Genomic DNA, 26,443 nt, shown 5'->3' on the forward strand with positions numbered 1-26,443 from the left:
AGTCAGTGTTGTAGTCGAGTACTTTTTTTGGAGTACCAAGTACTGACGAGTACTTAGATTGCCGAGTACCATTCAAGTCCAAGTACTTTGCCAACCGAGTACAAATACAGGTCTCCGAGTACAAGTACTTGTACTTAAAGAGTACGAGTATGAGTCAGAGTACTTGTACTTCCGAGTACAAGTACGAGTACTATTTTATTTATTTTTTATTTTATTTTATTACCTTCATTGCACATATACATTAGAAATGACATGTGGTGCAAAAGGGAAACCCCGAACAGGCACACAGGCCCACTAAATGGGGACCCTTGTTCACACATCAAAACCGAAAAACAGGGGACAAGCACAACAACAGCAAACAACCGTTGAAAACAAGGAAATACTGTTCAAAGAAAAAAAATCACAAGAAGAAAAAGGAAAAACTACAATTAAAAACGGCCACAAATTATTGTCCAAGTACATTGTGCTTGAAGCCGAAAATTATGTTTTGATTACATGTGATGAAACTGTGGTGTGCGCACATATACAGCAAATGGGTCATTGTGCATAATTGGCCCACTCAAGGCTAGCTGTTTAACTAGACGGTGCACAGAGGAAGTCAATTTCTCCGGCAACAACCACTTGAAAGTATCAAACAAAAAAAATTATCAAGTGTTGCTATTCGAGAAGGAATACATTGATGATTGAGTGCAATTTCGACATGTCGAGTTCAAGTTCTTTGCTGCCGGCTCGAGTACGAGTACTCTGACATTCGAGTACAAGTACGAGTACGAAGGCTCTAAAAATGGTACTCGAGTAGTACTCCAGTATGAGTACTTCAACCCTGGTGCGTATGAAGCATTAAATAAAGGCTATACAGGGGCGGATCCAGGAATTTTTGCAGGGGGGTTTTCATCCGCAAAAAAATCTGAAAATGTACACAGGTTTTTTTCTCCAGACACTTGGCCTCCGTAAAGTCAAATGCTGTTCAAATTCGATGATTATTAACACTAGGTTACAGAATGGTGTACTGTATTTTGAACAGGCGGACATTATACCAGTATAATTTTTTTGGGGTGTCACAGCAGGGGGGGGGGGGGGGGGGGGGGGTTCGCATTATTTTTTAGGAATTTGTATGATATTTTTTTTTTTTGACAGAGCTGGGGGGGATTTGATCCCCAAAACCTCCCCACTGGATCTGCGCCTGCTATAGGAATGGAGTGAAAATTCAATGTTATGTGGTCATTACTTTGATTTAGGCCTGAGAAGATTGGGGGGGGGGGTTGACAATCTACAGAAATATAGATCTTAAAGTCCCGACCAAATTTGCAGCAAGTCTGTGATAAAAACCAGGTTTTAACATTTAACTGTTAAACAGTCTTTGTGTAAAACCTCTCTGTGCCCAGAGAAATGATGATACGTAGCAGCCTTTTTGAAAATGACCCTGTAACGGCCAAAGACAAAATTGGACTTATTAAAGTTGTGAAAACTTGTTCTGATTTGTACAGCATGTCGGTTCTTCACATTGCCAGCGTTCTCCCCAGAGCTGGCAAAAGTGGCCTACTGCTCCCTGAGTGAGAACTGCCTCCGTCTGGACTGGTGTCTGGAGCTCAGCATCGAGGACCTGAAATTCCGCCGCTCCTTCAAAGCCTTTGTGGAAGTAGATGCCTGTGATTTCACATTCTACGTCGCCTTTCAGCACTTGCAGTACAAGAAGTTGCTGCTGAGCTACGAATGGGGTGAGTCTATCATCTTTAAAATACAGATCCTCTCGAATATAATTTGTGAATGGTTGTGAACCATTTTATGGTATTTTGCAATTTTCAAAATGTGCTGTATGTCCAATCGTTATATCGCGTACTTGGATACTGTAATTTCATTGGTCAAGAGCGGCCACGTGCCTGGTCTATAATAACGCGTGTACAATGGTAACCTCATATACAATGCGTGTTGCACGCCCACGCTTGGGACTGAGCTGAGCTAGCTAGTTGCATGCATACATGTGCAATAATGCAAACAATAGCCATGGACAGACTGACGAACATACAGACAACTGGGGTCGAAGACATTACCAAATAATGAGACTAATCAATAATATGAGGAAGGAAGGAGCGAAATATCGGGACGGAGAAAGACAAAGATACAGTGCTACATAATGAGACAGAAGATGGTTCTTAAAACTGACTTTAAATCGCCCACAGAGAACTGTGATTTTATAGGCTGATCAAGTCCATTCCACAAACGAGGCCGTAGAAACGTAAGGTGTTATAAGCAATGTAATGTGCGGATGATTGGGACATACCTTTTGCATGATCTGATATCGTACTGGTGAGTATCGCAAACCGAAGTGAAATATGAAGAGAAGAAGCTGAGAGGAAGGTTATTAAAAAAGTTGTACATAATAATAGCTTGCTGTCTATTGTCATATATCAGTCGGTTCAATATCATACAGCTTTATGTGGTTGAAAAGCTTGGCCGTTCCTGTGACATTCAATTGTAAGATTATGTTAACCAGTTCACGCTGGGATTATTTTGACAAGAACAGAACAAGGTGCAGGATTACTTTTCACTCGACCTTATGCCAGGCAGGTTGAAGCCATCACCTCGGGCAGCGAAATCATACTTCTGGCCTTGCTCGCTGCATGCGGGTCATTGACAGATATTTCTGGCCTCACTCCCTGCATGTTTATCTGTCATCTGTTCTGAATATCACAAAACCTTTGTGGGTATACATGTCATCTGGCAAGAACTGGTTAAACCTTTTACTCAAAAAGTAGCTCAGGCCACTCGTTTGGGGTCAGGTCACATTTCAGTAGTCAGCATTTCACAAATGAAGTCTATTAAACCACACAGGACAACCAGAACAGCAAACCATTGGTCCCATCGCCCTGAAATACTCCATCAACAAACTGGACGCAGAGAAGGTGTTTGAGATTGACTTTGGAGCATCTGTTTGTAAGAGCGCTGATGATTGCGTCTTTAATGTGGACATCATCCAGGACTACCGAGTTCCCATTCCAATCTGCAATTCCAACTTCTCATTCTCCCTTCCAGGTAGGAATAGGAGTTTAATTGGATTCTTTGTAATGATGACAGCAAGTATTCCTCGGGAGTGCTCATGAATAAAAGGCTTTATGATGCTTTCCTGAATCAGTAGATTTTGCAGGGTCGTTGAAAATTGCAACTCCAGACAAAAGTATCTTGTCTGTTTTATTAATCATTAACCCTAACCAAACTCAACCCATCAAAGTCCAACAGCAGGTGGTGTTGAAATCTGTTGGGATAGGTACAGTAGCCCTAAACTGATGGTCTTTTACATTGGGTTTGGCATACCTCTAGAAACTAAGTCCAACAGTGTGTGTGTAAAGTTTCCCATGTGGGTGTTGGAATTTGCCTAGATGGGTATGGTTCCTAGTAAATTATGCTGGGGAGTTAGGGTTAATTGATATATAAATGTGGTGTTATTAGTATCTTAGTGGTATTAAAAAGAAATAAAGTCCTGAACATTACTTTTATATGCCCTCCATGCATGAATACTATAGCAAATCAAAATAAGAGCTATCTGTGGGAGACATGTTCTGCGTGTGTACGCATACTGAAATTTGCATCCTTGTGGAGACATTTCTTTGTTCTCGTGTAGTAAAGTTTTCGAGTTTCAAAGTGAAGTTTCAAAATGCTCTTATTTTAACCAGAATTAATTTCCGTGGCTAAAATTTGGACTTAATATCCCTTTTCTAAAACTCTTCCATTTGCGACAGATCAACCCACCTTGGAAATTCCTAGTTTTTGAGTAAAAATCCATATATCCATTTCGTGAAAACCTTGTGGAGACGTATTCATCTATAGAAATTGCCCTGTGGAGACGTATACAATCTTTTGTTCCCTATTGTACACACATCTCCAGAGGGTACGGTGCACACATGATGGAATTTGTATCCTTGTGGAGTCATTTCTTTTTTCGTGTACTAAAATTTTAGAATGTGAAAATGTAGTTTCAAAATGCTCCTATTTTAGCCAGATTTCCTGGGCTGAAATTTCGGACTTAACATCCCTTTTATAAAATACTTCAATTTGCGACACATCAACACGCCTTGGAAATTCTTAGTTTTGGAGTAAAATCCATATATTTTGTGATAACCTTGTGGAGACGTATTCACCTACAGAAATTGCCCTGTGGAGACGTATACAATCGTTTGTTCCCTAATATACACGTTTCCATCAGGCAGTGAATTACGAAACTAAGCTTGATTTCATTCTGAATGCTCCAGACATACGGCGGCAGTGACATATACAGTCGAGTCTCGTTATAACAAACTCGTTCGGACCTAGCCAAATTGTTTGTTATATCAGAATTTTGTATTAAGAGGAACATCAGTCCCATTCATTGTGCACATAAATGCACAGTCGGGACCAAGGCTTTATGTTTGTTATAACCAGAATTTTGTATTAACCGAGTTTGTACTAACGAGAGTCGACTGTAATTATTCAAACCTGTACTAAATTTCTTTGTGCACGAGATCGTAGCTTATAAATATCATTTCCTCAGTACATATGCAGTACTGTGGTTCTGATGCCCTAAAAACCTGACTTTTTTTGTCCACAGGAGGGAACACCTTGAGGGAATTTGTGAATCAAGTCGGCCGGAGTGCTGGGCAGCAAGCTGTCAATATTCTCCTAGAGTTCATTGGGCTCAGAGATAAGATTAATGATGGACCATGTGACACCACAGCACTGATAAGACCTGATGAAGAAGGTGAAGTTTGGTCTCCACCAAAAATGTTTGTTTTGATGTCTAAACAAAATAAAAATAGGAAACCAACCCTTACCCACGCACAAAATGAAGCGAAATTGCGTAGCACTGAAGAAAAGTATAAGTGATGAAAACAAAAGTTAAAGCAGTGCTCACCGGGAATTATTCTAGCTGAATTTTTGGCATCGCTGGGCCTTCATCGGAGCTATGACTGTTTGAATGCAGAAAAATCCACATTCAAACCGCCTGGCGTGAGCGTTCCAAGCTTGTTGATGATGCGTTGTTCCATCTCCAAGCGCTGGGCGTTCGATCTTGTCATGGTCATGACACACACGCGCATGTCGTCACACGTGTGTGGTGGCTTGGAGAAGTGGCGCGCCACAGGGTGTCCGGGAAGATCCGTAAAGCTAACAGAGTTGAAAGGATTGAGGAAGGTAGAGCCCAACAGTCATCAGGACTTTTTATTGGACTTTATGTGCCTTAACCTGTTGGCGCCGGGATTATTTTGACAAGAACGGAACGAGGCGCGGGATTGCTTTTCACTCGACCTCAAGCCAGGCGGGTTGAAGCCATCACCCTCGGGCAGCACACTCATATTTTCGGCCTCGCTCGCTGCGAGCGGGTCGCTGACAGATATTTCAGGCCTCGCTCTCTGCGTGTTTATCAGTCATCCGTTCCAAAATACTGCAAAACTTTTGCGTGTATACAGGTCATCCGACGATAAAAGTGTAATTATAAAGAATGTGTTCTTGGTTATCTACAGAGTGGAGGATTTTGAAGGATTCAGGAAGCTTTGTAGCAGAGATCGATGGTTAAAAGTTTTAAATATAGTACAGTGAGTGTGCCAAAGTAATCTAGGGTTACAACAGTGCCTGCTTTGCTCCAGGTTTTTAAATTCCTTTTGGCTTTATTGCTCAATCTTTGTTATTCATTTGTCTGCTGTCCAGTATGCACCGATGTGAGCCTACCATCACTACCCAGTGGAGTGACTTGTGAGTTTTCAGACCGCTGCCTTGGCATACGATGCTGCACTGAACTGGATCTAGAAATCACTGTATTATCAGTCAACATGTGGCTGATTCTAGACCCCTGTGAGTTCACGCTGTCCATGGGATTGGGAAAGTGGTCCTTGACATTCACCATATTTGACTACCATTGGGGTGAGTGCCTGTATACGTTTACAGTATGTGTGTAAATTCGGTTTCAGTTTGTACTTTGAGATTAGTACCCCTTTATTGGCCACTATGAAGCTATAATTTAGTGCAATATGTTTGATTGAAGAGTGCTTTACATTTCCCTCAAAGATTCTCTGGACTCTATTTTAACCACTTCGCACCAGGATTATTTTGGCATTGACCAGACCCAGGCGTGGGATTGTTTTTCACGAACCTCGATGCCAGACGGGTTCAGGCCGTCATCAGCGGATAGCACACCCTGATATTTCCAGCCTCGCTCGCTGTGAGCGGGTCGCTGACAGATATTTCCGGCCTCGCTTGTTTCGTGTTTATCCGTCATCCGTTCCGAATACTGCAAAACCTTTGCATGTATACACGTCATCCGACGTGACCTGGTTAAGATAGTTATGAATACAGTTTAAAAATCTGGGAAAAAATATACTTTTCCAAATGTTTCGACGGACCTCTCCATATACAAATACTCAACACAACTCTGAAGCCACTCTCCATATACATGTGTGTTACTGCCCCCCCCCCATTTTTTTTTAACTAGAATCCAAAACAAACTTCAACTAGAATCACTTGTAAGCGGAATCTGTACAGCCGCCCTCAGGTCGACCTTGTGACGACCCCTAACAGTCAGTGACTGACTTTTCAGGATCTAGCTGTGCCTTAGCATATCAGTCACCAATTTTGTACGATCTGAGCGTAACTGTTACAAGAAGATTGATATCAGTCAGCACTAAAGAAAATCAACAGTCGCAGAGTAGAAATATGTCGACTTCTGCGCCGCGACGGAACATGTTTCCAAAAGGCGGGAATCAATCGCAGTCGCCCTGTGTGACGTTATGACGTCGTGCGCGCAACCAGATCATCTAATTTTATTGTGAATTGTCGTCGAATCATGGGTGACATGAGCATGATTGCAATTTTTCCGTGTCGAGATGCTGCTTGTTTCACGATAATCAAATGATTTTGTAAGTTCTGTGACCTGACCATGACTTGTAATGCTGATGGTTCTGTTGCCGCGCAAGCAAATCGCACATCAACCTGAGGCCTGCTTAATTAATATTTTGGTTGGAAAGATGAACTGTTTCGTATTTTTAACCAGGTACCCAGGAAGAGCTGAAGATTGGCAAAGCCTTGACTCTTATCTACACCATTGACAAGCTGACTGAGGACAAGGTGTTTGTAATGGACCTAGCACTGTCCCTGTGTCTCCCAGACTCAGACTGTAACACGCCCTCTATTGATATTCTCAAGAAAACTCGAGTGCCAATACCACTCTGCAATGAGAATTTCACATTCGCACTTCCAGGTAATGCTTTTAAACTGCTTTTAATTTGACACTTTATATGTACAAGGGCCCCCTCATGGGACACCATGTAGGATCATTAGATGGATCTTGTTGACCACTTATAAGACAGTGCATGAAGTACACATGAATAGTTTCTTAATTAAAATATGCACAAAATAAGCACAGTTGATACAGATGTATCAATATTACTTGATTATTCAATATTATTTTGATATTGATATCGAAAATATCGCAAATGCGTCAGATTATCGTCAGAATAAATCTCCTGTTTGTGCTTTTACTTTGTGTCAAGCATTTGCTGTATTATAAAATACAACTCGGCGGCAAATTGTACTTGTGATTCAAAATGAAACATCGTGAAATGCCAAGCGGCGTCACTTTGTGCTCTGCATTCGTTGGAATTGCAGTCTCCCCCAATGTAAAACCTTAAAAATAAACCGCCTGTTCTGGACAAACTCTCAGTGCTGAGATTTGTTTAAAAAAAGTTTCCACAATATGCTCCAGAGAAGGCCGTGGGAATTGGAACTTCATTTTAATTTTTTTAATCTAAGTGCATCTTTGTCTTTAACTTTTACATGGGATAATCCATATATATCAAATATTCTCGATATTGGATTACAGATACATTGATTGTTAACAATTCGGATATTGATGATGCTTAGCACAAACTTGTACTGCTTTCACATTAGTGGAGGGCGTATGCATGGTGCTAATGTGTACAAGTGTCTTTCCCATGTTGAATGTCAGTAGTCCCTCCTAACTCTCTCTTTCTTACCATTGAGGGGTACTTGCGCACGCAGTCCATAGAGAAAATAACACCAAGTGCTGGTACCAAAAGTTGAATGTTGACATGTGTTTGCTTCATTCCGTAGGGGATGGGACTATTAAAGGCTTCTTGCAGATGCTTGGGCAGAACGCTGCTGAATCAGCAATTGATGCTATTCTTGAACACCTAGGGCTATCTGTAAGTCTTCTAAAAAGAGGTTTTTTATTAGCAGCAATTTGAGATTTAGATTATGTAACAGTGATGAAGTAATTTCTTGAAGGAAGAACTGAACCTCAGTGCATTTTTTAACGTAAGTGGGAAGGAACCACGGTTGTCTGCGATTGGGCCCCGGATGACCAAGGTTCTCCTATGACATATTCGTAGTACAACCTTAGCAGAACCCTAGCATATGTCTGTAGGACATTCGTAGCCAATTCGTAGAGATTTCTACCACGAATGAGCTACAAATCTCCAAGAATATGCACGAATAGCCACGAATAACACTACAAATAAATATGGTTGTCCTACGGATGACCCACAGTTGCGCTATGGATTCATTTTCATGACGGTTCACCACGGAAGTTATGAACAGTTTAAATTTCCATAGCCCCTCCACGGATACGCAAGGAAGATGACCACGGATAACCATGGATGTGCTAAGGATGAATACGGTACTCCCATGGTTATTACGAATTTCAAACCATGGAGATCCGTAGCTTCAAACCATAAATGTGTGACTGGGGCTTTGTTGAATCAAGTAAACTGCAATGGAAAATTGACTAGGTGCCTTTCATTATTTGTTTGAAAGTTTGTGATAAAAAGTCTCATCCTCTTTGAGTCACCCCAGAATTGCCATTGTAATAATTGACCTGTTGAATCAACACCTGTTGTTATGCAGGAATTCATCAGTCGTATGCCATGTGTCCGTCCACAAGTCACGCAAAATGGTTGGCACAGAAGTAAGTCCATAATTCTGTCGTATTCCAACTTTTGTGTGTGTAATACTTCTCTTTGTCTGTTGCATTACTCAAATATTTTACTTTTGATGCTGATATTGTAATAGGAACAATTTGGTGACAATATGATGTGCATATATATTTCTGCGTTTATTTCCTGAAATATTTCGTGCAACCTTGTGTGCCTTCTTTAGTGAAAGATTCAATGGCATTATTTTGTATAAATCCTTCCAGAAGATGCTTTTTTATTTGTTTCCTCAGTGTTGCCCCAAAATTTAAATTTTATTATACAGGGTGAGTAAAAAAAACACCCAAAATGTCGGGACCATTGTTTTAATGAAGTTACGGAATTTCATACACAACTACCGTTTTAAAGTTCTGTCCACGGATCACAAAAAAAGGTGTGCGTTCTTTCTGCAAAACGAAAACAATTCACACACATCCCTGTGTGATTTTGTTTTCATTTTGCTGAAAGAATACTTTAACCATTTTGTGATCCATGGACAGAATTTTAAAACGGTGGTCGTGTTTATCATTATTACTTTAAATAACCTAAGGCCAAAAAAAAAAGTCTCCGGTTTCTGGTATGGAGCTTGCCCAAAAAGTGGTGCGGCGACACGGTTTTGTTTTTTGTTTTTTTTAACCTGATTTTTTTGCTTCAAATGTCGGCTGATGACTGCAAATGGTGCCCGACTAAACTTAGTGCAAATATATGGGAGTCCAGAGAGGCCACATAAAGCTTATTCTCGACCATAACCCAATCTAAAAACACGTTAAAAATGTGCAGCAGCAGGATTCCAGTCAAACCAGTGAGTTTGGCGGTTTTCAGACATCATCTTTCATTGAAAAAAAACCTTTTTCATTTTGCCGACGCACATGGCTACGGCGACGCGCGCGCATACCAGAAACCGGAGACTATTTTTTTGGCATAACCAAACATTTAATGTGGAACCTTCCGTTGGCTTCATATTCTGAGTTTGTCACAGACATATCAAATTCACCTAAAACATACAGTAGTAGGAATCTTTCAGGATGGTGTCTTGGGTTCAATTGCTGTTTGAGTTAATTTCTCAATTTTTGTAAACCAGAAAGCCCGGCTTTCTGTAGAAGGTTGCAATAAAGGTGTTTTTTTCACATTTGTGTCTAGTTTGCCCCAGGGATGTCAGACTTCCCCACCTTCCGAGAAACCTGATCTGCACCCTCCCAGAGAAGTGTCTAGGGTTCGATTGCTGTCTGGAGCTTCCCATCTCAGGGATCAGTCCCATCAGCACCCAGGTCTCCTTCATCTTTGATCCTTGTAACTATCAGCTGTCAGTCAGTCTAGGCAGCTGGAGTCTGGATCTGCAAATCTTGTCCTATCAGTGGGGTCAGCAGGAAGAGGTTGACATTGGCAAGGCAGTAACTATAAGGTATGTTAGAGGCAATACTGATGGTACAAGGTGTACCTCATGCATAATGCCTCATACATATTTTTTACTACACGTCATAAATATTCATTATCAATTTGGAGCATGCCATTGGCAGATTCCGCCGCGCGTCCGGGAAGTAAAAATGAAACGTGCCCAGGTGATATCATCCCGGCGAGTATCCCGCTCAATGCCGTGTGGCATTTTTTTCTTGTAGCACCAGAAATTCCCTCTGGAACCTGCCTCGAAGACTTGTAGTCTGTGGCATGTAATCTTAACGGAACCAGTCTGTTGATGTAGTCCTTGTAACTACTGCATTAAAGACACATTAAAGAGTGTTGGCACTAGACTATTTCATGAACTGACGAAGAACTTGAATATCATGTAGATGCAAAATCTTCGAATGTCGTTATCGACAAGGCAAGGAGGCTACTAAAACATATTTATGAGGTGTAGTAATGGTTTATTTCTGGAAAATAGTTGGAATTACTGTCCCTCGATGCAGGTCAGCTTGACTATCTCCGAAGCTTCGTGTCGGGAGGTAGTCAAGCTGACCTACACCGAGGGACCAGTAATTCTCACTACTTCCCCTCAAACCATGCTGTATTGGTATAATAACCTGTCTCCGTCAGGTTGGTAAAGGGAATACTGACTGTAATACGCCTCATGCATATAGCCAAGTTTGTTTTATTGGTCAATGTTAAACGCATCAAGTATACAAGTTACATTGACTGCTTCGAGTGGTGTAAAACTAGCCTCCTGAGGTGATCCATGAAGCATTTTATTTTTCCCGAGGCGAAGCTGAGGGAAAATAGAATGCTCCATGGATCACCGAGGGAGGCTAGTTTCACTATACACAAGATAAAGCAGTCAATATTTGTTTTATAACACCTCTCCCACAGATTCTGCTTGATTTTGTTATTTTAAGCAAGAACTGATTAATATAAAATGTACTGCTATTGAATATGAAATTAGTTGATAACTAGCACTTTTCCAAACTACCCCTTCACAAAGTGTTCGAACCCAGCTATGTATTGCTAGCACGCGCTTGGGAACAATACGCGCAACGTACATGCCCGTATGCATTTGCACACAATACTGGTTGTTGTGCGTATAGTACTTCGGTTGCTGCGGGTATGGTACTTTTGGCTGTGCACAGCAAGATAGCGAAAATAGCAAATACCATGTGACTAGCTCTCGGCCAATCGAGATACAGAATCTGTGGGTGAGGTGTTACTATTTCCATTATGCCAGATTAAAACAATATACATATACACAAATTTACACAAATATACAATATACACAAATTTGAATTGTGGATAAATGTGTTTACAAATATAATTCTTCGATTTAAAATTTACCTTTTATGTAAGGATTTGGTTCATTATGGGCTGTAAGACTCAGAAAATGAATAGAATAATTGCAGTTGGTGTTTCCTTGTCTCTTCTTCACAGTCTGACCATTGACAAGTTAGGTGCAGAGGAATCCTTCCAGATCAACTTGGACATCTCCATCTGCATTGACAGTGACTGTACAACCACACCAGTCCTTCAGGATTCCCTGGTTCCTATCCCGTTCTGTAATCTCAATGCTTCCTTTGAGCTGCCTGGGGATGGCAGCTTTGCAGGTCTTGCCCGGAATCTCTCAGGGAACGTAGGGGAGTTGGCCATCCAGGCTGGTCTCCGAAAACTTGGAATCCAGGTGAGTCAGGGAAAATTACAACTTGTATTCTAGAAAAGGAGAAAATGAAATGACTTTGGTAGAAGTCTGGACTCAGTACATGAAGATTCGATGGCACTTCTTGACCACTCTTGAGAACCCTGTGTGTACACACTTACTGAAATTTGTATCCTTATGGAGACCTCTCTTTGCTCTCGTGAACTGAAATTTTAGAGTGTGATATTTTAGTTTCAAAATGCTCCAATTTTAACCAAAATTAATTTCCTGGGCTGAAATATGGACCAAATATCCCTTACATAAAATACTTCAACTTGCAATAAACACACAAACACACCTTGGAAATACACCTTGGAAACAGCCTGTACGCACAGTTGTGTTTTACTATACGCCTGAGGACAACCTATTGTGTTTCCCTTTGTCCCTGTACTTTAACACTTTCCCATAGACTAAGCACCTAAACGTACGATCGAGGACAGTTTCCAACAAACGACCCAACGCCCGAGGACTGAAAAGATCTTTTGTTCTCCCTTTGTGTGTCTGTCCTTGAGCGTAATACAAGACAGGAACGTGCACGCATTCATCTGCATGTGACATACGAACAATATTTAATCTTAATGTCTCAAACTCATTGCATCTTTAGTGAGTGCCTGGTGTAATATGACAGCAAGGAGTCTGTCTAACTCTCTATTTGTCACAGTTTAGGTTGTACTTTAGGTGCCGGAGGCTATAGATTTAGCAATCCATTCAGTGGGCATGGGTGCACCACAAAAATGGAAGCAAGTGCCCTTACCCAGCAGTAATTCCTGCAAGTAATCATGGTAATTGTGGTCATTCATCACCGAGTCCGCAGATATGTGATGCGATCAAGCTAAATGAGTCGTTTGTCGGGAATTCTCATTTGGAGATACAGGCCAAAATAGGGCCACTTCATCACATCTCTTGGTGTTCCGACTTCCATAATTTTTTAACTAAAGATGGTATCAGCATGCGGTTTTCACAGCAGTAATGCTGAGATTGTGCTCTTTTCAAATCTGTAAAAAAAAAAATTTGACCGGGGTCGACAAACGACTCATTTAGCTTGATCGCATCACATATGCTCTCACTCTGCAACCTGCAATACATGTGCATACTACATGAACTTGTTACTTTCATCTCTTCCATTCTTTAAGCTCTACAAGCTTGTGTCATTCTGACAGATTATTTTTTGTGAAATTGAAGGAAATCATCAAAATGTGTGTTGCAGGTATCGACTAATGTCTGTTGACTGTTATGTCATGTTCAGAAACCCAATGTTTTTTTAATTTTGCAGAGATATGTTAGCAACCAGCAATGTGACATGGAGATACTTGCACCAAGTGAAAACAGTAAGTGGCCTGTCCATTACGTTGTATCTTGTAAAATAATAATCACTCCTGTTTTATTGGTTATATGTGAAATTAATTATGTTATAGTGCCAGTTTGGGAAAATTAAATTGTTTGATTTCTTTCAATGAGTACTTGCAACTGTCCAAAATGATGCACAGTAATCACTTTTATGGCCAATGCATTATCGCAGATCATCACAGATCACAGATGTTCTGTAATTTGTTACTTTTACATTATTTATTTTTCCTCAGAATGTCCACTCTTAAGGCTGCCACCTCCATCCAGTCTGTTGACGTGTACAGTGGATGACCGCTGCCTGGGCCTGACATGCTGTGCCTCCCTTGACCTGATCTTCACTCAGCTGTCCACCACCGCTTACGCCCGCCTAGACCCCTGTGAATTCCAGCTGTCTGTCGGGCTGGGGTCCTGGTCCAAGAATCTGACGCTCTTTGAATACGACTGGGGAGTGGATAAAGTGCTGGATATCAGTGATTCTGTGCGCATAGAGTAAGTACATATACAGGTCTCATTCAAATGACGTCATTTCCTACAGACCATCTACGTGCATCGGCATTTTGAGCGTCAACTTGCATAATGCGCATCAGCTGCGTCGTATTTCGACACATTTCGAGCAACAGCGCGTGTGTTTGGAACATTTTCAACACAGCGCAATGCATGCTTGATGGCGTAAAATACGCATTCGCATTTATCCTACAGAGATGGCCATCATTGAACGAGCCCTATATCAGTGTTGTAGTCGAGTTCCCACTAAACCATCACAAGATCATCATAGGACCAACACAAAACCTCCAGTCTCAATTCAAGTCACAAGCTATTCAAGTGAACTGCAATAAATGCATTCCTTTGTCATTGTTTGTACCCGTTACTTGTGGCTGGTCAATCTTGTGAGTGGTCTCGACTACAGCACTGGTATATATAAAGTCGCTGGAAGAAATGTTATCAATGGTTTTGATATAACATTGTATCAATATTAACTTGATTTACGGGGAAATTCATCTTAAGTACTTCACAGCGGCATATATGTATTGGCACTGCAGGGGAAGGGGGCTTCATCGGTAATTCAGGCGATTCACAATGCAGAGCGTCACCAATAGTTTGCATGGAGAGTTCATTTTTCCCAGTGCATTGTGGGAGATAGTCGACAAATTCGCAGCGCGGGACATTTGAAATTGTTCGTTTTTTCCGGTCAGTAGTTTCGTAAGTGTATGATTCGAGTATATGTTTGCCCTTTTATTTTCTCTGTATCAATATGGCATTTTTGTAAGGCGGCAAAACGCTATGCCCTATCTATAACATAACAGCTCAAGTTGTCTACTGACACTCATTCAAATGGGCCATATTTTGTCGACTGTAAACTTGAAAAGTTGACTCTCCGTGGCAAACTCTTGGTGGCACACTGCATTGTGAATCGCCCGAATTGTTTGGTACAAAGTTGCCTCAATTTATTTATTTTTATCCCCCTGTATGTGCGTGTGAGTTTGTTTCTGCATTCAATAGGGGACCTTGAACAATACAGGACAATAGGGTCCCAAATTCCCAAGAAATTCTTTGAGAAATACTTTACTTAGGAACTTGAAATTTGGTTTGTGGGTTGTTCTTGATAGTCTTCAGAAGCCTGTTGATTTTGGGGCCGACAGGTCAAAGGTCAAGGTCACTATTGAGGAACCCTTATGGGGTTACGGTAAATGCCCTTGCATGCATGGACGAAATTAAGAAAGGCCTTTTTAGTCTTTAAATATTCATATTTCCCTAATTCTTTTGAAAATCTACATTTTTGGTTCAGATATAATGTTGACAAGCTCAGTGAGCAGAAGGAGTTCCTGATTGACCTGTCAGTAACCCTGTGCATAGATGGCACCTGTCGACCCATCCACCTGCTGCAGGCAGCTCATGTACCCATACCAATCTGCAATCCCAATGCCACCTTCACCCTGCCTGGGGATGGTACCATCTCTGGCTACCTGGATAGCTTGGCGGGCCACGTCACTGATGCAGCTGTAGACTTGGTACTAGACTATTTGGGTCTGAAGGTGAGGTGTTTGATCTACATGTATGGGTCTGTCATATGTCTGTTATTGATTTCGCAACTCCTTGCATGAACAATACATGGCGCTTCATCACTTAAATTATCTTCAGCCACCATAAATATGTTCAAGAGTCCCTCCCAGTGGTCCATCCATTCTGTCTCTTTGTATTGTTGAGGGATACTTGCGCATTGAGTCCAGACTAAACACAGTCACGCATTTACGTGCCCTGGCCTACACCTCGTAATGGGGAAGTTTTATTGTTAGAGAAATTAGGACCAAGTAATGGGAGTGGCGCACCCAGGATTTGGTTGGGGGGGGGGGGCCTCACAATTTGTTTTTCCAAATTTTTTAGAAGTTACAATTGTTTTTAAAAATTTTGCCTAAAATGTTGGCCGCAGAAAAAAAAAAGGGTTTTTTTTTTTGGGGGGGGGGGAATCGGACAATTTTGACGTTTGTGGTACCACATACACCCCTTGAAAATAAGCCACATACATATCACCAAGGTCAAATTGTGGAACTAAAAACAAAATTACATACAAAAAATAATAATAACAAACTGACAACCTGTTGGGGAGGGCTCAAGCCCCCCGAGCCCCCCCCCCCCCCCTTTGGGTGCGCCACCGAGTAACGGTACTTTCTGCAGTTCCCACAGCATTTTCGGTCCCCACAAATACCTCGTAGTATTTCCCCACAACTACGAAACAAGGCTGTGTGCGTTTGTCGTCTTTCTTTGTCTCTCATTTATCTGCAAGAGTGAATGCTTTACCTAATGATTACCTTTAATTCACACGATACATGTATCTGCTAAAATATCATTTAAAGAAGTGATGGAAAATGTGTCATGTGTATACGAAAACGGAAGGAATACAGACTGTATTGAAAAAAAGGGGAACGTAGTCCACCAGTTACGTTGTCAAAAAATTTGAAATCTCAATGGTATTCATACATCATGGATGTGGGTAGATTTAATTGGGTGGAGCCCTGTGGTCCAGTGGTTACGGTGTTCGACTCACATGCTGTGGTACATGTATGTGGTTCGAACCCTGACAGGGAACATTGTGCTTGTGTGCTTGGGCAAGACACTTTACTACAGTTGCCTCTCTCCACCAAAGAGAAGAAATGGGTGCCTGTGAAGGTAGAGACCAGAATGCGCTGATCTTGAGCTGCTGCAGAAAATGGACTCGTAGCCTGATGAATAGGGATAATAGCTGTGAAGCGCTTTGAGGCCCTATGCTGTGGTATAAAGCTGTATATTTGCATCACATTATTATTATAACTCTTTTTTTTTCATGCTTATTCCTAGAACTTCCTGTCCAGAGACACCTGTTCTCTTCCTCCAGCACTCCCGGTTGGTAGTGACAGTAAGTAATGACATCTTGTACTGCAATAGAAAGACTTCAAACATTTTTTCTGACAGTCATGCTTAATATTTAACTTGTATCAACCCTAAACCCCTAGGTGTGTGAAAATTCATATTAAAGTTGGAGATTTCAGGACTGTTAGTGTTAATTTTGAAAGAAAGTGACATAAGGATAACCCCAAAATGTTGTTAATGGACATCTTTGCCATAGTTTTCCCACGACATAGCCTCCTCAATGTCTGAACTTATGTTTTATGGCTACAGCTTCTATTTTTGCCATAGGTGCAGAATAATGAATAGCCACAGCCATTGAAAACAAAAGTCATTTCAAACAAAGCCTGAATTCAGTACTGGACTTGCCATGGCAAGTATTACTGACATACTTTCACTCGGGAGATAACACACTGTGTAAACGGTGTTTATACGTCGTTGAAGGGCAAAACCTAATTTGATTCACATCACCCCGACGCAAAAAACAAATCCATCTTATGAATAGCTTATGCGGTGCCCGCTGCTATGTACATCAGATTTGAACCAGCCAACCAACCCCGTCAGCTTGATGGTCGAGTGGTGGGACATCTGCACTAAAAGGCAGGAGGTCGTGGGTTCGAGTCCCACCCAAGTGATTTTTTTCCAACTTTCACTTGGGAGGTAACACACTGAGTAAACGGTGTTTATACGTCGGTGAAGGGCAAAACCTAATTTGAATTACTGAAGAAGTTACAAATGTAAGTAAGTGGCACACTTGGAATATCACAGACTTGTAGACAAGTGAATCTCAAAGGCAAATGAGTGGCTAAGCTTTCCTACAGCTCACTTGAGTAGCTTATCACTTCAATCTGAGACCGATTGAATTGTGATTGACTGATGATGACTTTTGAATCCTGTTTTGGAAGTTTTCACGCAGTGCAATTTACAGTTTTCCGGGTTGAAACATTCCATTGAAATTATACAACACCTGAATAAATCCCCGTCATCTGATTGGTGGATCGTTGATCACATGTCATTGAATTATTCGTCCCAACGCATGGCGCGCAGCGGACTGTGCAATGGAAGTTCTATTGCACGGTGAATAGAACTTCCATTGCACGGTGTCAATGCTGCTGGTGGTGGCGCTGTTTTAAATCCAGATAAATTGAATATGATTGTTCTCGACCTGTTGAACAGTTTGCATACATTTAATATGATGAACTTGTCGAACTTTTAAACAGTTTTTAACCTGAATAAATTGGCTATTAAACGTCAACCAGTCAGATGGCAGGGTTTTATTCAGGTGTTATCTAAAACAAATAATGAATGTTTCATGTTCGTGCAATGGAAAGAATAATTTCATTCGGTGACAGATGAAATGTTCCATTCCACTCGGCTCCACCTCGTGGAATGGAACATTTCTGTCACCTCATGAAATTGTTCTTACCATTGCACTCACAAACATTCATTATTTGTATACTATCACATCTGCTTGAGTACTCTTGTTGAACTCCTACATTTTAAATTCCTGTTTCAGGTTGTCCTGTGCAGGTTCCTGACAGCCTTCCCAGTTTGTCCTGTCACATCAGCAGCCGTTGCACAAGTCTTCACTGCTGTCTGAATCTAGACTTGAAGGTGACCCAGATCAGCTCCAAGGCCTGGTTTATCATTGACCCCTGTGACTATACGCTGTCTGTTGGGCTAGAGTTGTGGTTCTTCAATGTCTCGCTGTTTTCTTATGAGTGGGGAATGATGGAAAGTTTCATGATTGGAGATGCACTGAGCGTCAGGTGAGTTTATATATAAAAAAAAGTATATTTCAAGCTAGTGCAAGAAGTGTTTTGCTCTGAGCTCTGTAAATGCTTCATAACTGTGACATCTACACCTATAAACCTGTGAAAAGAGATCAAAAGACTAGATTTAACACCAGAATGATAATTGTAGACAATTAGTTGATACCCTCACTTACATCACAGGTGACATCTTCTATATAACATTGCCAAAAAAATTATAACATTGAGGGTTAAAGTTTGTGGTTTGTATGACCTCAATAGAGTTCTGTCTCTTCAAAAAAATGAGAGTTTGATGAGATAAATTCAAGTATATATGACTTGAAGCTTTACATGGCGGATGAGATCAATTATAAAGTTTGCGGGTAACACCATGTGGAAAAATATCTCTTCTTGGAAGATGTGTGGTTCTGAAAAGAACAGGTTCACTCAACCAACCAGTTCTTTACAGAACCACACTTCTTCCAAGAAGAGATATCTTGATATCTTCAAGTATCTTGATTTGAAATTCCCCCGTCCATGTTTTGGGGAATTTTAATTTTGTCACCTGAGACTGATTTACGATTGTCTCTGGTTTTTTTCCAGAAGTTCCTGATGTGATGATTTGTTGTGATCACCATAGACTTATACTGAGGACAAAATCTTGACCGTTTTGTATTTTCAGTCAATTTTAACAGTGAAATTTGAAGACTTCTAACAAACAAGTACCAAATTGGATTCATTTTGTCCAGGTTTTCCATTGACAAACTTGATGCCACCAAGGAGTATGAAGTGGATCTGGCCTTCTCTCTCCTCATCGATGGCATCGCTACAGACTTCCCTATCATGGCTGACCAGAGAATCCCAATACCTCTGTGTAATGCTAACTTCTCCCTGGCCTTGCCTGGGGATGGCTCGGTCAAAGGTTTCCTGAATGAGCTGGGAGACAATGTGGGACAGGCAGCTATCCAGCTGGTACTGACAAAACTCAACCTACAGGTGAGAGTGACACACTGGAACACCAAAGGGGGATTTAGTGTCTTAACCACTTTGCGCCGGGATTATTTTTGCCCCGGGATTATTTTTGCCCGAAGATTTTGATTTTCGCAAAAGGCAAAATTTTCCAGCCAACTTCTGATATACAGCCAAACACCACAAAGACTGATTTGCAAGAGTTATTTCAACAGTATTTATGTGATGTTTCTTGCCAAAACCTCATATGTCTGTGTGTCTGCATGATCCATGCAAATAAATACAAAACATATTTGTTTTTCAAGCAGACCCTGTGGCATCTCAGTACTAACATTGCATACATGTATTTCTTACATAATAATATTCATATTTTTTTTTCTTATACCTTAACTAATCTTTCTGAATTATTTTTCCTCACTGCGTAGAGTTTATTTAGTTCTTATTGATCTGTCATTTCCTCAGGATATGATCATTGGAACGACATGCCAGTTGCCTTCAGAGATGACGACAGGCCCCCGTAAGTCTGTTTTTAATTGATCAGTTTCTACTTAGCAAGCAAATTTTGAAACGTGGCCCAGTCAGTGGTAAACTCAATATTGCTGTAACAGTGACCTGGTATTGGTTGAGCTCACATTGTTGAGCTCAGATTGAACTGCCGACTTCTAATGGTGTGCATTTGCAGGTAGTATGGGAACCGGTGTCACGGTCTCCGGCGTGCCAGCTTCTCCGGGTGGATTTGGCGGATTATTGAGGACATTACAGTGCATGTTACATGACCACTATTCATGCTCATGTGTCCGCTGTGCTAACATTTCCTCGGGCTGTGTTGTTGTTGTTGTAAAGTCTACCGGTCCATACAGACAGTGAAGGACACCCAAGAATGCCTCATGTAACACTTCCTGTGGGTCAAGTCATATTGCAAGCATTATGAAGTTGTGTTCCCATCGTCATTGCGTGTGCGTTGAGGAAAAATTAAGAAGCGTGTTCCTTGCTCGGTCGTGGTCCATCACATGCATGTCCAATTTGCAACCACGTTCAACCACGGTTTAAAATAAATGTGCATCCTTCAAGTCTTTTTGGTTATTAAGCGGATGTTGGGAGTTAATTGCGCGCCCACCATGCCTAGGTCTGGATTCATGGTACCCTGTGACGTATACATACAAACATCCTAACTTCTTACGTGCACCAGTACAACCCCAAAGAACTCGGCACACACATAAAGTTGGCGAAAGTGAAGACTACTGCGCAATTTTGTGCATGCGTGTTGAAGCGAATTTTCCAACTTGAAGAAGCTAGCACGCCGGAGAAGTGAGACCGTGACACCAAGTACCCTATTGAAGAAAAATATAGGAACCAGGGTACCTGTAAAAGACGGTCTTATCAAAACTGAAGGTGTCTGAAGGGCCTTATGGCTTTACGGTGTAAACTGCTATTTTCGCGAGCGTCGTCCGTAAACATAAACATGAAATCTGTTTTGGTTTTCCATGAAGACTGGTTTTCATTCAAAACATCATTGAAAACCTTCCTTTTCATTGTCTGAGCTAAGTAACTAATTAAATTCAAGACAGACTATACCATCTGAAACGTCAAGAAAACACTTTTACAATAAGCCTCTGTTCTGGTGACGTCACACTTTGTTTACTTGTCTGCTTTTTTATGGGGCTATGAAACTGTAATCCCCACAAGGCTCTCATAGAAAGGCACACGTGTGAACAAAGTGTGACATCATCTCTAGTTGATGCGTTGATGCGAGAGGTCGTCTTCAGCCGACGCCTTCTCGGGAGCATTGTAAGCATCCTGGTCCAGCATCAGCGCCCTCAGCTCAGCGGTATCTTGTTGCGCTGCGTCCTTCTTCAGCTGGTCGACGTACAAGAGTCGACGTACGAGAGTCTCCATCACTAGTACAGAGGCTTATTCCTTTTTTTTTTTATAACCGGCACATCTTATTATTACTTTCTTCTGACAGCAAAGTGTGGTCCCAGTAATTATATCCAAACCTTTGGTCCTTTTTGTTGTTGTTGTTTTTGTTTACTAGACTGCCCGATGATCTCTCTACCCTTTCTGGAGAATGTCGTCCAATGTTCCATCGACGATCGCTGCCTCGGCATCCAATGCTGCATCCATCTTGACTTTGTCATCACTGAACTCATGCTGAGTGCAAGGATTGAAGTCGACCCTTGCAACTTCCAGCTGTACGTGGCCTTTGAGAACTGGGAACTGAACATCACTCTCTTCAGCTACAACTGGGGAAAGGTGGAAACTGTGAACATTGGAAACGCTGTAATGTTGAGGTGGGTTGGGTTCTTATGTTTCTTCTGTTTCTGGGCCATTCTTTGGTAACTGTGCGACATAAAATTTGGCTTGTCTGATGTTTGAAGCTTTACCCCATGTTAATGACATATTACTTTCACTGATTCATCAGGTTAGTACTTTTCACTCCCTACTTCAGAGTAAGTTTGGTCACGTGTGTGACATCAGATGTAAAAATGTTGTCCGACCCACACCAGATATTCATGCTTTTCTCCAAAGTTCTAAGGACACACACACCCAACCTCGTCCCAGTGCTTACTTTATTTCCAACCTAGTTTCCAATAGTAAACCCTGGATAGGAAACTTTCTTCCTGCATCCTGATTCGATACGGCAATTGGCTAGTAATGGATATTTGTCGTGTACTTGGTGTTGTTATTCACAACGTGCAGTACGTGTTTTCGCGATTATTCGTCCACGCCTTCTCGAAAATACTCATTTCCTTCCCAATTTGTTCATATTAATATGAAATGTGATACTACATTATGTCTCGGTAAGATCGTAACAATTTAATTAAATAAATCGTGTTTTTCGTAACTCACGCCATGGTCGCGCTGCAACGAATTGACTCTGCTTTTACCCCAGACACCGCATACAAAAACAAACGCAAATGTAACGCACAAGCAGGCACCAGACTATTCCTCATTTGCATACATGTTCAAAAATCTTGCACATTCAAATGATCCAATACCAGGGTGAGAGAGCAGGTAGTGATGGGCGCGTACTGCTCGACACCCTGGGGTCGAGGTTGACACACACCCATACTGATTTTGGAGTAAGACTAGTCTTTTGTGATTTACAGAATGCATAAACAATGTACAACCTCTGCTTTAGTTTTACTAAATGGGAATTATTCTGTGGTCACGTGTGTGACATTTTGATCGGTCATGTGTGTGTCATTTTGTGATTGTATTTATGCTAATTAATGCACGGAAAGACCAACTTATGAAACTTCTTAAGAAATTTGCATCTTTACTTACTAGCAACACTTTAATGAACAATAATCATTTGTATTACATCACATTAAAAAGTTCTTTTGCCCCAAAAAATTAATTGAGGTTCAATTTCTGAAGAATCGCCCTTAAGGATTAGAGATTTTAAGAAAATTATCAGTTCTTGTGATTTTTAATTCAAGTTACCACATTTTAAGAATTAAACCTTTGAAACTTGTACCACTCGTTAATCTGTAAAAGCGGATCGAAAATACGACTTCAAGATAAAACACAAAAAAATCCATTGAAACCCTCTGAAAAAAGAAACTATCCTTTTTGGGGACCCAATTTTGTTAATTACCTTAATAAAAATTTCAAACCGATTCTGGTGATCTTCCATCTAATCCTAGCCAGAGACACACACTACGGATATGTGCAGTCACCTTTAGTGTGTGACCCCGGGTCAGGCATATCTGAGCCTGACAACCTGGGCTGCCCATATACACGTGCACAAAACAAGGTCACTTGCGGGTAGACAGTGCACGGCTTGACCACAGACTATGAATACAACATCTGTTTCCTGTCAATGACCTCCTTATTTATAGTCTACAGACATGTCGAGATTGTGTACATATAGATACGGTGTGGTGTTGAGTAGCCTCAAACCAAGGCGCTAAATATCTGGGTCCCCGGAGGGACCCCTTACTGTAAGTGTGTTAGTAAATGGGCTTTCTACGTCAGTGGCTTGTTTAACAGGCATGCAACTTTTCCTCGAATCAGCTGATTTCCCCTTTTTTCACTTCCCATGTGTGCCATTTAAAATAGAATAACACTGTACAAAATCTGGGAAAAATTAGAATTTCCTCTTTTTTGTGATTTCCCAGTTGATTTAAGAACTTTTATTTGAACTCCATGTAGAGTATCCGTGTAGAAAAATATGACACTGTACTATTATTGTCGTCAAAGGATAAAAATATGAAATAATTTGTACCTTGTATTAATGCAAGAATTCAATAAAGAAAACAATGCCTGTGAAAATTGCCGTGTGTGATTTTGCCCCGAGTAATTCAAATTTGTAACATTTGCTATTTTCATACAGCTATTCCATCGAGAAGCTGACAGCCAAGAAAGTCTTCTCTGTGACTTTGGGTCTCACGTTGTGCATTGATGACACCTGCACCATGAACCCAATACTTGACCATGTCTGGGTTCCTATACCCCTGTGTAATACTAATGCTACATCATTCCCCTTGCCTGGTGATGGCACAGTGGAGGGATTCATACGAGAGCTAGGCGGTCGCATTGGAAACTCTGCCATTGACCTGGTGCTGGAGAAGTTTGGCCTGAGTGTGAGTGTGCATAGTGTGTTTCAGTTGTCTCAATTGGCTTTTAACCACTGTCCTATCCAAGGTTACTGATAATGGCTAATCTCTTTCTTAAAGTATTATTAAGGAATTGCAAAGATTGTGGGTAGTGTACCGCCATGATCAGATTGAATTGACTGGAATGAAGGATCTATGAGGGTATTAGGGGGTTAAAGATATAGTCCATCATTTGTAATTTGTGCATTTTGTTCGTTTGAAGCAACAAAAGTGTTCAAAATCTAATGAAGGATACTGAACAAATAACCTGATGAAGTTTCAGCTAAGCTTCAGCTGTATATTCCGTGAAAAACAGCATTCTAGGATCTCAATTTCAAATCAAAAGTTACTGAATCATGTTTTGAATTGTTTTGAATTGCAGCTATACGCGATGTCACGCACTGATCCGACGAATTATAGCAACCGCGCGCGCGCGTGTGCGTCGTGCCAATGCTTCGCCGAATAACAAAACGAACTACTAATTTAAATTTTCTGATGGTGCGTCTTATGACGCACCGTTGGAAAGGCCTTCTTTCGTTGATTACTTCAAAATGACAGCTTCCCAGAAAGAATAATTTCACAGGGAGTTTAGTTCCCTTACTATCTTTCAACCAAGTTTGTTTTTCAACAATAATTACGCCAGTTACTTTTCGGATAGCTGCAAATGATGGACTATAGCTTTAACCCCTCCCCCTTGGGGCTCGTAAAAAATAGTTAGAAAACGTTGAGTCCAAAATTCGTCACTCATAATCCTCACGTTCCCTTAAATATGCCTCAGAATGCAGAGCACCTCTAACAGGACTTCAGTCATGCTTCTAGCATGACTTCAGTAAGGGAATAAATGTGTGCTTGGCCAGTTTTAAACACTCTGTTGCAGACTGGTTGGAGTCTGGATGCTGATAATTACCCTAACGAAGGCGAGGGTAATTATCAGCATCCAGACACCAGCTGGTCTTATACAGAGTGTTTAATACTGGCCAAGCTCATATTTATTCCCATTCATAAATACCTTTTCGAAACAACCCTATAGCTGTATTATGGTAGTGTCCATGTCGTAAACAACTCCTTATATGGAGATCGGTGTGCATGTCCCGTGTTATGCACGATAACTCGCAGACCGCAGCTGTGCCGGTGTAGTGTGAATTTAGGACTACAAAATACTGACTCACTGGTAGTATTGCGCATGCCTATGTGTGCATTGTGAACGTTCAACCAATAAAACGGTAACTAAAAGGCACTGGATTTCAAAGGAGTCCAAATTTCATTTGACCTTGGAAAAGTGTTTAAGACCGGCCAGCTGGTCTTTATCAACCGTTGAAAACCGGCCACGTGACAGGCTCTCGACCAATGGAATGGGTAAACTGTCTTACATATATACGGTATGAATGCTCAATCATAGCTTAACCCCCGCTCCCTTGAGCAAACACCTGGATCTGTCCCTGTATCCGGTTAGTGGAGGGAGAAATGCAATCTAGACACAGATTGGCACAACACAATATGGTTACTTTACTTCACATAATACACCCACGTGCAGCTTTTTGTCAGTATCCAATTGTAATTTTCACATACTGACAACAGTTTTATCTAAATACATTTTGTAAAGTGAGTGTAATCTCTTTCTGCTCTTAACCCCACTGCAGCAATATCTGCAGAGTGCACCTTGTGACAGGGGAACACCAGGCACTTTGAGGAGTGGTAAGTTTGATGCGGTTATTTACCTGTAGTAGTTAAATACCTACAATGTGCCAAATAAGAGCAGGATTTTGGAGAACAAACTTTGTTCCAAACCAGGTCACTGAAGGTATGTCCTCCATTCAGACTTGAAGACCATGAAAGACCCCTGACGTGTTGACATTCGCTGGTGTTGTGTACCATACAAATTCATACAGAATCTTAGGTTACAATAAAGTTTAATTTACTAATTTTGTAATGTTCTCTCTCTGACCCTGCTGTATATTGTGACTTAGCTGTGTTTGTTCTTTATAATGTCTTTTAATATCTGTCAGCGTCACCAAATCTAACCTGTACATTGTGTACATTGTCATGGTCACTGTTGTTATTTGTCACTGATTCCAGTCTTTTCCAGCTTGTCAGGCATTGGTGTCACCCAGCTTCCTGACGTCCTTACATGGAATGTCACCTATTACAGGCTGAATTGTCACTATCACTGGCATTTGTAATATTAGTAATGGATTCTCTTTCTTCAAGGCTGTCCAGCCGTTGATGTCACCCAGCTTAGTGACTTCCTCTCATGCAATGTCACCCATTACAGGCTGAATCGTCACTGTCACTGTCATTTGTAATATTTGTAATGGATTCTCTTTCTTC

At 41.1% G+C, this 26,443-nt stretch overlaps 1 protein-coding gene across 1 annotated transcript in view; it reads left to right on the forward strand.

Moving 5' to 3' along the window:
* LOC119729250 overlaps positions 1-26,443 on the forward strand; it is a 191,710-nt gene that overhangs the window by 59,274 nt on the left and 105,993 nt on the right. Inside the window, exons 35-53 of the mRNA XM_038201843.1 lie at positions 1,488-1,718; positions 2,833-3,033; positions 4,583-4,732; positions 5,677-5,889; positions 7,016-7,222; positions 8,095-8,186; positions 8,887-8,947; positions 10,092-10,353; positions 11,805-12,051; positions 13,340-13,394; positions 13,647-13,902; positions 15,200-15,446; positions 16,747-16,804; positions 18,311-18,563; positions 19,295-19,541; positions 19,977-20,031; positions 21,550-21,805; positions 23,854-24,103; positions 25,756-25,810. Coding sequence (XP_038057771.1) covers positions 1,488-1,718; positions 2,833-3,033; positions 4,583-4,732; positions 5,677-5,889; positions 7,016-7,222; positions 8,095-8,186; positions 8,887-8,947; positions 10,092-10,353; positions 11,805-12,051; positions 13,340-13,394; positions 13,647-13,902; positions 15,200-15,446; positions 16,747-16,804; positions 18,311-18,563; positions 19,295-19,541; positions 19,977-20,031; positions 21,550-21,805; positions 23,854-24,103; positions 25,756-25,810 — 3,396 coding nt within the window. The remainder of the gene's footprint in view (positions 1-1,487; positions 1,719-2,832; positions 3,034-4,582; positions 4,733-5,676; positions 5,890-7,015; positions 7,223-8,094; positions 8,187-8,886; positions 8,948-10,091; positions 10,354-11,804; positions 12,052-13,339; positions 13,395-13,646; positions 13,903-15,199; positions 15,447-16,746; positions 16,805-18,310; positions 18,564-19,294; positions 19,542-19,976; positions 20,032-21,549; positions 21,806-23,853; positions 24,104-25,755; positions 25,811-26,443) is intronic.

Source organism: Patiria miniata, unplaced genomic scaffold, assembly GCF_015706575.1.
Source record: "Patiria miniata isolate m_02_andy unplaced genomic scaffold, ASM1570657v1 HiC_scaffold_1, whole genome shotgun sequence".
Lineage (NCBI taxonomy): Eukaryota > Metazoa > Echinodermata > Asteroidea > Valvatida > Asterinidae > Patiria > Patiria miniata.